Below are 12888 nucleotides of genomic sequence, written 5' to 3'. Positions count from 1 at the left end.
CTCAAGTATAGTTTTTCAAAATTCTGAATTTCACTAACCATTTAGTTTTAGCCTTTGACCCTTAAAGCAATGTTGGAGATATCGCTTAGCTCTACAACGTTTGCTAATGAACTTTTAGCTATGGATAAATGGATCAATAGAAGGGGAAAGAGGAAGAAGTGCCGTCAGTCGGTGAACAGTAGAGCACCGGCAGCAGCCTGCTCTGCTGCTACACCGCCGTCGGCGGCATCCTTCTCGGCGCTTCGCCGCTGGGACACGCAGCCACCGTGAACAGTGCCGAGCTGCGCTGGCGAGCCTGGAGAAACGTCGCCCGCGCCCATTCAATGCCCAGCGCCGGCCAACTCCTTCTTTTCCTCCACTTGCTGTGCCGCCCGCCGTCTCTGCACGCCGATCATTTTCACAGCCACCACTCGTTCTCCATTCGATTCCTTGCGCCCATAGCTCCACCATGATCTGCAATTCCATTCCCACCTATCTGCGCAGTGCTTCGTTTTTAGGTGAGGGCCCTTGGGCGGTTGGGCCAAGCCACCGCCATGGGCGCCATGGCCGCCGAGCTCGCGCTCGCCATGGCCAGCGCTCTCCCGTCTCCCTCTTCTGCCTTTCCTTTTTGTTTTAGCTTTTCCTTAGGTCGTAATAGCTTGCACCGCAAACCGTTGGTCGATGCGGGCCTCGCCTTTGCCGGAACGGCAAGCGCCGTCGCCGTGCTCTGGCCACCGGCCGCCATGCACGCAGGCACGCGCCTTGCCGCAGTGCCACCGGCCTTAGGCCAAACCCTATCCCTCCGTACCGAGCCCCTAAAGCCACCCCTGTGCCGCACCGGCAGCATCCTTCGCCGGAGTCGGCGAATCCGACGCCGCCGCCTGAGCCCGTCGCTGCAGCCTACGTACAGCGCCGCCGTTGCCGCTCTTTCTGCCACCGCGTGCGTGGAAGTTAAAAATTCGTTCGCTAACCTATCCTGATAGATGCGTCTCGGCGAGAGGAGTCCGTTCGTGGTGGTCTCGTCGCCGGAAAGTTCGCCGCCGGCGAGCTCCGGCCGGTCAAAGCCGATCCCCTGCTTCTCACTCTCTGACCAGTGGGACCGGTTGACCCTGGGCCCCTGCGGTCAGCGCCTCTGGGTGCATGGACCGCGTGTACTTAGCTGTGGTTAGGGTGTATTTTGTTTGTTTTCTGTTTTTCTTTTTTAGATTTTGAATCAAACTTTGAAAATTCATAACTTGAGCTAGGAAATTCCAAAAATAGTGAACCAAATTTTGTTAGCTTTTTCTTGCTGTGCTCTACATGTTAAAGTCATAAGATTTGTTGTTTTACAACTTTTTATATACTGTTTTTATTTACCTAAGTTAATACATATTTAGCTTCTATAAATGATATCTAGAGCTATATCTATCCAAAAATTATGAACCCAAGTTTGATGACTTTGTTTTGCTATGCTCCAGCTAAGAAAAATATAAAACCTACTGTTTGGCCAACTTCCATGTGCAGTATTGTTTTTCATAGGAAATTGCAAGTTTAACTTGTATTCTTTGTATCCTAAAATATACATATCCAAATGTGATGAAATTTATGTAGTATACTAATTACAACTTGTATGTGCTACTGTATTTCTTGGAGTATCAGATTTGTACAGCAGCTGGTCTTTTTCATTTTTGTACATCGTATATTATATATATATATATATATATATATATATATATATATATATATATACACACACACACACACACACACATACAATGATGAGCATGCTAATAATAAAAATAGAATGCAATAACAACTTGTATATGCATACTATGTGTTGTTTGCCTAGATTCTAAATTTTTCGGTGGAAAATTGTTTGATCATGCCAGGTTGCTTTAGGAACTTTTGTTGATTTTGCAAACATATCCAACATTAGTAAGCTTTAGATGAATTAAAATCTTGTCTTGAGAGGAGATATGCACCTACTTAGTAAAAAGATTTAAATTGAGCAACACCTTGTTATCTTAGGTTGTTTACGTTACATTAGCATTCATGCGTTACTAAGGCTGCATAAATGCATCTTTGTTTCCATATCATGACATCATATCTTGCATTCTTTTATGCATTCGCTTTATTTATGCACCACCTACATACATATAGATCGGAGGAGGAAGTTCCAGTAGAGTACGTGATCATCGAGGAGGAGAACCCTCAGGAGTTGCCGCCCGAAGGCGAAGGATAAGTCTCTGAACCACTTTTCGCCGAGGCAAGCCCCGGACATTTCACTTTCCTGTCTATCTCTGTTTTAAATTACACTTGAGTAATGTTAAATTTTAGCTATGCATTAAGTTGCTAGGTGTTGATTTGAAACTGTTGATGCATCTCATACCTTGTCCAGAAAAATCTATCACCCTTTTTAACTAGATATCGACCACACTATGCTTAGTTATGCTTAGAACGGTATAAGTCAGGTGATTTCCTGTCACCTGCGAGATATAGGTGGATACCTGTCTATGGAGAACCTATGAATCATGTGATTAATAAATGGAGACCGGGCGGGATCTCTAGTTGTTGTTGTTATTGATTCAGGCATGGCCTGTGTTTTGACCCCGTCTGTGTCATTTAAGGACCGCTTCGCTGTTGAACCTTGGTTGAGATTGAATGTACCTTCACATAACGGCCGGATAACTCGTTCCGACTGTGAAACCGAATAGCTCGGTTGAAGTGAGTTATTGGACCGCTAGCATTGCTAGGAGGAGAGTATTGAAGGAAGGGGACTGGTCCAAGACCATGTTTACTACGGGCTACGGGTTTTGGGCAATTCATGTGAGGATGCAGGATCATGAGTTTTGCAAAATGGTCCAAACTCACCACCAAATGGAGTGAACGATGACTCACGCGAGTGTTGCTAGCTCGTGGGGGTGTGTGATACAGGCTTTACCCAGCTGGTGTAATCGATTCGAATCGCCGTCCCTCCCGGTTAGTGAGAAACTTGGTCACTGTCCGGCAGTCGTAGTAAATATTTGGCATACGATGTTGACAATTAAATTATGATTGGTTACTATTCTCTATAAATGGGCACTATTCTTATAATTGGTTATTATTCTCTTTAATTCAATTATATGGTGTAAGATAGTGCTAATGTAGTCCTAAATAGCTCAAAAACTAAATCTTGCAGCTAAAATTGAAAGTAAGAATTACACCACCAAATATAGCTTACATATTCTTGGAGTCTTTATTTTGTTCTCTATCGGGTAAGTCTTGCTGAATACAATTGAGTACTTAGGGTTTTATTCCCTCTATTGCAGATGACACTTTGTATGAACGTTATTGTATCACTTGCTTTAGTCCCGCGATGGACACCGATGGATAAAGGCCAACGGGCATGGCCGTATTCTATACTACTTTACTTTGCTTTTGTTGGAGGTGTTTGATAAACTGGCAATGTATTTAGACTTATGACAATAATATAGTTTCAAAACTATGTTGCTTTCTTGTATCATATTTGAACTCGGTATTGTAATAAGTATTGTGAACTCAGTTTGTATCTTAAACTTCCGCTGTGAACTTTATGTATTATGATGCATGTTGTTTCCCTTAATCATGTACGATCTTGGTTGTGAAGTTGATTTATTGAGGCCCTTCGTGGTACTCAATGGACTACCGGGTTTATATAAAGTGATGGTATGCCCGTGTCAACGTGTTTAACGAGGACAATCATACTTAATCTTGTATAAATTGAGCGATTCTGTCACATATAACTAATAAGATCAAAATTTTAAAGTCAAAATATAGATTCATGATGTCATGATATATGGGCTGCAATAAGAGTCACGAGAACCTAAGCTTGGGTTTCAACTAAATGTATATACCTAAGCTTGGGTTTCAACTAAATGTATATCGAAGAAAAGCGAAGACATAAGTAACTTTGATTAGTTGTGTTTCTAGTAACCACATGTTGATGGACTAGTTAGTGGATAATTTAGATGGGCGGTTACTATGGACTATATATTCTAATGGCAAAGATGGGTAATTTATATGGTTTTCTTACCGTATTTTATTTTGTATATTGGCAGAGGCGATTTTGTGAAAAACTATAGTATTTTTTATGTCATTAGAATTAATATAGATGATTTATATAAAAAAGTTTATATAGTCAATACTAATACTAGTAAGATTTATAGCTTTGACGAGAGAGGGTGCACCCATCGTAGCACGGTCAAGAAATGTAACGAGTATCGATACATAAATTATGACTTGATTTGTTGTTTTGAGCGTGTTTGGTTGCTACTTGCTAGCCTCGGTTTGCCACCATTTGGCACTGGCACTCATAAAATTAGGCAAGTGTTACTAATTTTGAGTGTGGCAAGATTTTCTTCCATTAAATCAAACCCAACACAACAATGACAAAAGAATGTAGCAAGAGTGATAATATTCTCTTAGGTTGGCTGAGGTGTGACCATTTTTTAAGTAACCTTAAGTAGGTGTGGTATATTTTTAATGGTATATGATGATAATTTGTGGCTGATAACCAAATGTAGCATTTATATATTATTGTGGTAAAGAGTAAAGACTGCTGGTTAAAGAAACATACCCTCTCTATATTAAATTATAAAAAAATTAGATTTTCTATATACATAGTTTTAATATATATATATATATATATATATATATAGGGAGATGCTATTTAGTAGCCGGCTACAAAATAAGTTATTCTGTAGCCACCTCCATTTACTATAATTTTATATACTAATTTACCATAATGTCAATACATATTTACGATAGTTGGGTTACTATAACACATGGGGATATTTACCATAACGTTATATTAAACCACTTAGTAAGGAGTTACTATAATCTCGTAAATTAACATAGTAATTATCATAACTCAAAGTGGCTACAGAATAAGTTATTCTGTAGCCAGCTACAGGATAGTAGCTCTATATATATATATATATATATATATATATATATATATATATATATATATATATATATATATAAACATAATGTATATCTAAGTATATAGCAAAAGCTATATAACTCAGAACGTCAGTACTACTTCTTTACTAAGTGCCTACGTGCAGTGGTGCTGGGACGCACGCAATTTACCGTCCTTGGACGTACATGTTTGTGTTCTCCTGACTGTTGAAGGTGCTAACGAGAAGGAACCCCTCGCAATATATCTCGCAATCTAGCCGCCGCGCGACGCCATCCATGGCGTTGGCACCGTGTGGTGTGTGGACACGGCGCCAAGATTTTCCATGAGCCACTGAGCCGGCGCCGCTCATGGCACCAACCAAATGCAAGATGGAGTAGTTGCTGTGTCAAGCTCCATCTATATATCCACTGATGACTCGCTCTCAGGCGATCGATCGAGCATCAGTGGACGAGCAGTAGCCATATCCAAGTCGAAGCTGATCACTTCCCCGGATTACTCGATAGCTACTGATTTGACACCGTTTCTTCATCTTCATTGGGAGCAGAGGAGAACTGCAGCACGCTGTACGCACGGAGTTTTGTTAGAGATGTTGTCTTCTCTTCGACCGGTGACTAGGGATGAAAACGGTACGAAAATATTCCGAATCGACCGCTTTCGTTTTCTATATTATGATATCGTTTTCGAATTTTGCCAAATATAAAAATTTGTCATTTTCAATTGGTTTCGCAACCATTTTTTGTACTCTTTAATTACTAAAATATAGAAATATCCTAAACCGACCGCTTTCGTTTTTTATATTGTAATACCGTTTGCGACCGTTCTCGACAGTTTTCATCTCGACACATCAATAATGGGAGGGACCGGGGCGCGGGGCATCTGAAAATACGGCTAGCGCCGTCACGTCACGCAATAAGGTCTGACACTGTCTGAGGAGTATAGAGATGACCCGTGACACTGCAAAATGGTGGGGGTCGATTGAGGGGAGACCGGGAATAACACGCAATATAAACGCTGATGATGCGTAGTTTCATCAGAGTAGCGTTTTTTTTTTTTTTGACAACATCATCAGAGTAGCGTTGGAGTTGGGCATTCATGTTGCCAGTATGTATGCTCCGGCCCCTAACTCCTTTTTGACAAGCAGGACGACGACACAGATCGCAACTCGATCCAGCCCAAAAAGAGGAGACCCAAATAAAAGGTGCTCGTCGACTGGACGACTGCCAACCACCCCACGCGGGCCACGGCTACGCCGTATCAACTCCACGGCTGGCACTGGCAGCGCAACGGTGCGCTCCAAACGCCCATGTCCAGTCGCCGTCTCCATGGGTCCATGCAAACGAGCTCAGCAGGTCAACAACAATAGGGAGCCCCGGATTCTCTCGTCTCCCCATATCCCATTCCCATCAGATGACAATGGACACGGACGTTCATCAGGACGAGTACTACTAATCGAACAGGCTTCGTACGAGAATAGTTAATTCCAGTTGACTCGGCGAAGCCGGGTGGTACTGAACTGTAGTACTGATACTTGTTCAGTACAGCGTGTGACGTGCAACGACGATTGGCCCCGTCCATCAGCCCGTTCGCTCGTTGGAGAAATCAACCAGCGAGCAGGCCGCATACGGGTTAAGGCTGTGTTCGTTTCGCTTATAATCCATATTTTTTAGCTTGATTTTTTAATCGAAATAGTGTTTTTCTCTCGCAACAAATTAATTGAAACAGTGTTTCAATTTATTTTTTCAGCGAAATGAACGAGGCCTAATTACTGCTAATCGTCCTGCTTCTTGTCGCTTGCCAGCGTCACGGATAACGGATTATTGGATCAGATCAGGTGAACGAGACAGCCAGAGATATTATAAACTGTACATAGGCTATTAGGCTGTGTCATGGAGTGGCTAACGACGACGTCTGTGAATCATATACGACCAATCCATATATCTCTTCTTCCCACAGAAAAGATAGATTCACATTACTTACGGTAGAAAAGCAACAGTAGAAAAGCATGCTGAGCGTCGGCTCTCATCATGACAAACTAATTGCGCGTTCGGCTGGCTGGAATGCTGGGCTGGGGCTGGGGCACACACTCACACGGGCATGGTTCCGCTGAACAGTGTTTTCAGACACCACAGTATTTTTCTTTCACGACAATTAGTCGGAACAGTATTTTAGCTTATTTTTCAGTCCTGCTGAACAGAGCGTAAATGGAGGACTACATGCGGTTGAAATCAATCGGCCTCTTCGCTGGTTGGTTTGTAGACTGATAAGTCCGGCTGGTATTGGTTTATTGTAAGAGAAAAACATTATTGGCTGACTGATAAACTCTGGCTAAAACCAACCAGGCTGAATAGCTTGCCAAGCCTCCAACTCCGCCATCAATTTTTCATTCCATTCCATCACCCAGCCGTGGACGTACTGCTTACAAGCGAAAGGTTGGAGCGCTGTATTTCAGGAGCGGCACGGAGACGCACAATATACAATTGAGAGTAGGACGGATTCGTCTTGATGGGCAGGAGGAGAAGCAAAAAAAAAATATACAAAGAACAAAGCTCAGAGTTGCTATCTCCAGACACGCACACGCCAAAGCAGCAGCTTTATTCATCATTCCGAGGGCAAGAATAATCATTAGTGGTAGCGTAATGATCATACATACAGCAGCAGCAATAACAATAATCTACGCAAATTGATAAACTGATTGGCATGGCTTTCCATGATTCCACTTTCAGGCCAGCACTCACTCTACTTGCCCACGATGATTTCACTACTCTTCAGATACAAACCAAAGACATCTGTTCTAGATGTCAGCATTTCATCGGTTCCAAAACTCATGCCGCTGGTCTAGTGGCTCAAAGAAAGTAAGAAACTACTGCCGTCCGTCTATGGTCGACTAATCTTCACATACAGTACAGTCCAAACACATGCGACTAAGGTGCATGCCAGTAGGCATCACATTGCAAATAGTAGAAACCTAAACAAAAATAGACAAAGTACCCACGCTACGCCCCAAACGGACTGCTATCATTAGTCCTCCTCCCACACGATGCGAGAGAGATAAGAGGGATAAGCAGATGCAGATGCAGGGATGGGAAAGCTACTGCATTCGCCCTGTTCGCTTGGCTTATATAAGCCGTACTTTTTTCAGTCAACGAATAGTATTTTTCTCTCACAACAAATCAATCAGCAATACTTTTAAGGGAAAATTGGTTCTGTAGCACCGAAAGAACCCCGCTTCCGTAAAATACCATCGAAAGATACCCATCACTTAAAATACCATTGAAAGGATATCCCGTTAACTAGATCTAGCATTCCGTCACATTTGGAGATCACACCGTGATTGCTTGCTCCGTCCTCCTTTCATCCCATACTGAGCTCAGGACGACGCCGACGAGGCCACGACGCTGGAGCTCGCCTCGGGCTTCCTCCCACCCTCCTCCCCGTCCCACGCCACGCTGGGCTCCTGCAGGTCCTTGCACACGACCACGCCTGACGGCGCGTGCGCCGCATCCACGGCCACGATGTTGTAGCACAGCCCGGGGTTGTCCCACGACGCGAACCGCCGGCCCATCCGCTGGTAGAACCCGGCCGAGAACTGCAGCGCCCCCGTCAGGTTGTTGCCGTTGAGGTACAGCGCGCCGATGCTGGGCAGCTGGGCGAGCTGGGGCGGCACGGCGCCCGTCAGGCGGTTGTGGTCCAGCGCCAGGAACCGGAGCCCCGTCAGCGCCGCCATGGACGCCGGTATGGCTCCCACGAGGCCGGCGTTGGACAGGTCCAGAGTGGCCAGGTTCGCCGCCAGCGTCTCCCACCCGGACTGCGGCAGCGCGCCGCCCAGCTGCGGGTTGTTCGACAGCAGCAGGTCTTGCAGCGATGCCATGCCCTGCACGAACTGGGGCAGCCCGCCGGTCAGGCTGTTGTTCCGGAGGTCCGGCAGTGTGAGTCTCTTCTGCCCCGCGAGCTCCGGCGGGATGCTGCCCTGCAACAGGTTGTTGCTCAGGTCCATCTTCAGGAGCCCCGTGAGACCACCTAGCGACGAAGGCAGAGAGCCAGTTAGAGAGTTCCTGCTCAGGTCCACGATCAACAGCTCGTCGTTATTACCGAGTATCGCCGGTTAGCGCGGGACGGGGAGGAGGGCGGGAGGAAGCCCGAGGCGAGCTCCAGCGTCGTGGCCTCGTCGGCGTCGTCCTGAGCTCAGTATGGGATGAAAGGAGGACGGAGCAATCACGGTGTGATCTCCAAATGTGACGGAATGCTACATCTAGTTAACAGGATATCCTTTCGCTGGTATTTTAAGTGACGGATATCTTTCGATGGTATTTTACGAAAGCGGAGTTCTTTCGGTGCTACAGAACCAATTTTCCCTACTTTTAACCATGACTTATCAGCCAAACGAACATGGCGATCGACTCTCACGGCTGGAGCTGTGCTGTGCAGCAGGCAGCAGCAGCAACTTGCATAGGGCTGGCCATCCTTTTCTCCTCCACCTAACACCCACATTGGTTTGGAGACACATGCGTCGTCGTCGGAGTTGGAGAGATATGATCATCAGCACAGAAACCAGAAAGGTTGCGGGCAGCTAACTGCAAAACTAACTATTTGAAGGAGAAAACTATTAGGAAAATGATACCCCCAAAAAGTTTAGGTGGCGCTGCCACTTTGGAGGCTATTTAGGAACTGGTTAACAGGGTATGTAGCTCCCACTTGGTACCCAAAGTATCCTATGTTTCAAGCATGCTCGCTCACTGGCCGAGAAACATGCATGGTCGATCTGGATTCATTCCTTGAGAGAGACGACTCCAACCCTATTACGTTACTTGAATTGATCAGTTTTTTTTTTCTTGGAGATGTGAGGCATACACAGTTTAAAACTGTTATTACTACTTATTAGGTAGTTTCTTTAGATCGCAAATCAAGGAGTGCTATGACAAACAAGGTGTGGCAATAATAGTGAACCGCTCTCTTAATTAGCTTGTCTCCAGCAACAGGCTGCGCCTTTTTCAGTTATGCATAAAAGCATTATATCACCTTCACCCAATCCTTCTTCCCATCTTTTTAAAATTTTCTCTCACCAACAACAATTAAGGTGACATTATGAATAAAACATAGTACCATTTGTGTTTTTTATTTGAAAAATGTCTTCCACATTATCATGGAACCATGTCTCGCAAAGAAGACAATTAATGGCCAAAAATTTCTACCATTGGATCACACAAGTCAAAACCACGTCTTACTAGCAGATAAACTTCCACTATTGTACCTTGATTTGCTATGTTGATTGCTTCGTGCTTATTTGAGCCATATGTGTTATATATTCCGAAATGGGTGAACGGATATAATGGTAGTTATTTCCCTCTGATCTTGGTGGTGTTGGCCAGTTCACTCACCATTGTTGAAATTGTCCTCTACAAGCTAGGATGAGAATGCAGACTAGAGGAAGCTTGGTCCCACAATATGCTAAAGAACTCCTTTCTCTAGCATTGTACGTGCACAAACGCAACGAGGAAGGGCAGGGGAGGACGTTGCAGGCTGTTGCAACAATAGCATTTCCTAGCACAGCCACCGGTAGTAGTTATTATATAAGATAAAATCTTTTATCTGGCACTTGTCAATGCTCGCTGGATAATATATAATGATCGTCCCTATTCAGGCGTCCCTGATCCCTGCCTTGGATGTGTTAAACAACATCCGTTTCAAAAAGAATGCAACTGTAGGTTTGGATCAAGTCAAACTTTTAAGTCTCACTAAGTTTATAAAGGAAACATTATTAATATTTAGGGCGTGGCTAGTGCCCGAAAGTCCGGACGCCGTGCAGCCCGCCTTTTGTCCGCCTCGCACGTGCACCCCGCTCCTCGACGCTGCGCCCGCCGCTCCTCGTGTCCGAATGGACGGCCGCGCAACCCGCTGCTGCCTCACACGCGCACCCTACCCTCGTGCGCCCTGCTCATTCCCCTAACCCCCTCCTCTCTCTCTCTCCGCGTGGACGGGACCCGAGAACCGCCCACCAGCTCGCTGCGCCCCTGTCAGCCGGTCCCCAGCTCTGCCGCACCCCATCCCCCGTCACCCGTGCCATGCACCCATCACTCACCGTGCCCTCATAAAATACTTGCAACATGAAACACTTGGATGCACACATACGTCAGACATAGATGAAACATATGAAACATACTATTGCAATGTGAAACATATGCAATATCTAGATAAAACACTTGCAACATGTGTGTGAAAATATATGCAACATCCGGATAAAACACTTGCAACATGTGTGTGAAACATATGAACATCCAGATAAAACACTTGATGCAACAACGTCTGAAACAGATGAAACGTTTAAAAAAACACTTGCAACATACCACTGAAAACACTTGCAAAAATATGCAACATGTGCAATATCCCAGTCTCCTTTTGCAATATCCATATATAACAATTGTAACATACCTCTGAAACATCTGAAACACCCGAAACATATATTTGCAACATAGGGGAGGGGAAAGCCGGGGCCGGTCGATTCCGGTCGTCGGGGTGGGATCTGGCGGCAAGCGGCGGCACGCGAGCACCATCAGCACGGGGCACGCTCGTGGGTGCCCTTGGCTCGACTGAGGAAGACCTGAGGCGCCACGGCACATGCGCCCCAATGGCCATAGCAGTGTCAACGGTGCGCCCAACGGCGATGGGCGGCGAACGGACGACGAGCGAGCGAGCGACGCAGGGGACTGGGACGCACGTGGGCGGCACAGGGCACGGCACGATAGCCCGATGAGCGCGCGGTGGGGAAGGGGGCAGAAGGTCCGAGCGGCCACGCTGCTTCGGGGCCAGGCGGATAAGCAGAAAGTGGGGATTTGTTTTTTTTCTGAGAAAGATAGGCCCCGCTCCTGTGGAGCCGCGTCCGGATGGGAGTCGCGGATGGACACCCGTGTTAGATCATTATCGTAATATTTATGACTCCAAATAAATATACTATAAACATATATTATTTCATGATGAATTTAATCATAACTATTTAGTATCATAAATAATATTATTTTTTTGAAGACATATTTGGTCAAAATGAGATAGTTTGACTTGGTAGAAAACTAAAATTGCACTTTTAGGACGGAGGTAGTACTGTGTTGCCATCTAGCGTTGATGAAAGACCATGAGATATGCATGCGAGAATGATGCGAGATGGCTAGGTATGAATTAAAAGTAAACAAAATGCCTCGGCGCACCAAAATATCAATTTGGAATACATCAGAGAAGAATACTTTAAGTTAATAAAGCAATCCCAAAGCTGCAGCTTTCAATACAGAAACATACGAGGGCACCCAATTCAAACTAATAATCGTTGTCACTTGTCGGTGCCTCGTTTTGTCAAAAAGCAATTTAAGGGGAATGGACCAGCAGTCCAGCACCAGGGATCCGGTCTTCCCGACGGCAGCACGATTGGGCACTGGAGCGATCCTTTTCCAAGGCCGCAAGGCCTTAAGGAGCAGAAGCCCATGAATGCGCGATACGCGTACGGCATTACCCCCCGGGTCTGTTGACAGTTGCCACCGCCATATGCATTTGGGCTTATCTGGCTTATAAGCCATGATTGAAAGTAATGTTGGCTAATTTAGTGTGAGAGAAAAATATTGTTCGTTGGCTGATAAGTCATGGCTTATATGCCGAATACGACCTAGCTAACAGGTATGCCATATCTTCGCATATGGCCGCGTTGCAGATATATGTTGTATGCATAGGTAGTGGGGCGCATGTAACTTGACGGTTGCATCCCTGCTGTGAGTAGGGATGAGAACAAATCGGACGGACGAATATCGTTTGATAATGCTCATATTACATTTGTTTTTTATTTATATTCAGATTTAGATTTGGATTCGAATACGGATAGTATATGATATGTCGGATAGGATACGAATGGATATCGACATCATAAATATGCGATTTGAGTATTCGGATACGGATATGATATCGAATGTTGAATATTCGGACTCGGATACGGATATATCTGAACCGCTCTA

The 12888-nt window shown here is 45.0% G+C and overlaps 1 protein-coding gene and 1 long non-coding RNA gene across 2 annotated transcripts in view; one reads left to right on the top strand and one right to left on the bottom strand.

The window, feature by feature from the left end:
- The first annotated feature begins 349 nt into the window (after positions 1–349).
- Positions 350–3525, top strand: LOC136458133 (uncharacterized). The gene is made up of 3 exons (XR_010759910.1): positions 350–497; positions 2119–2224; positions 3267–3525. It is a non-coding gene; the product is annotated as an uncharacterized lncRNA (long non-coding RNA).
- Positions 3526–8267: 4742 nt separating this feature from the next.
- Positions 8268–12888, bottom strand: part of LOC136460522 (piriformospora indica-insensitive protein 2-like) — an 82572-nt gene continuing 77951 nt past the window's right edge. The window contains exon 3 of the mRNA XM_066460182.1: positions 8268–8952. Within this exon, the coding sequence (XP_066316279.1) occupies positions 8268–8952 (685 nt within the window). The remainder of the gene's footprint in view (positions 8953–12888) is intronic.

This window comes from Miscanthus floridulus, chromosome 6 (genome assembly GCF_019320115.1).
Source record: "Miscanthus floridulus cultivar M001 chromosome 6, ASM1932011v1, whole genome shotgun sequence".
Classification (NCBI taxonomy): domain Eukaryota; kingdom Viridiplantae; phylum Streptophyta; class Magnoliopsida; order Poales; family Poaceae; genus Miscanthus; species Miscanthus floridulus.
This window is presented reverse-complemented; position numbering and strand designations above follow the sequence as displayed.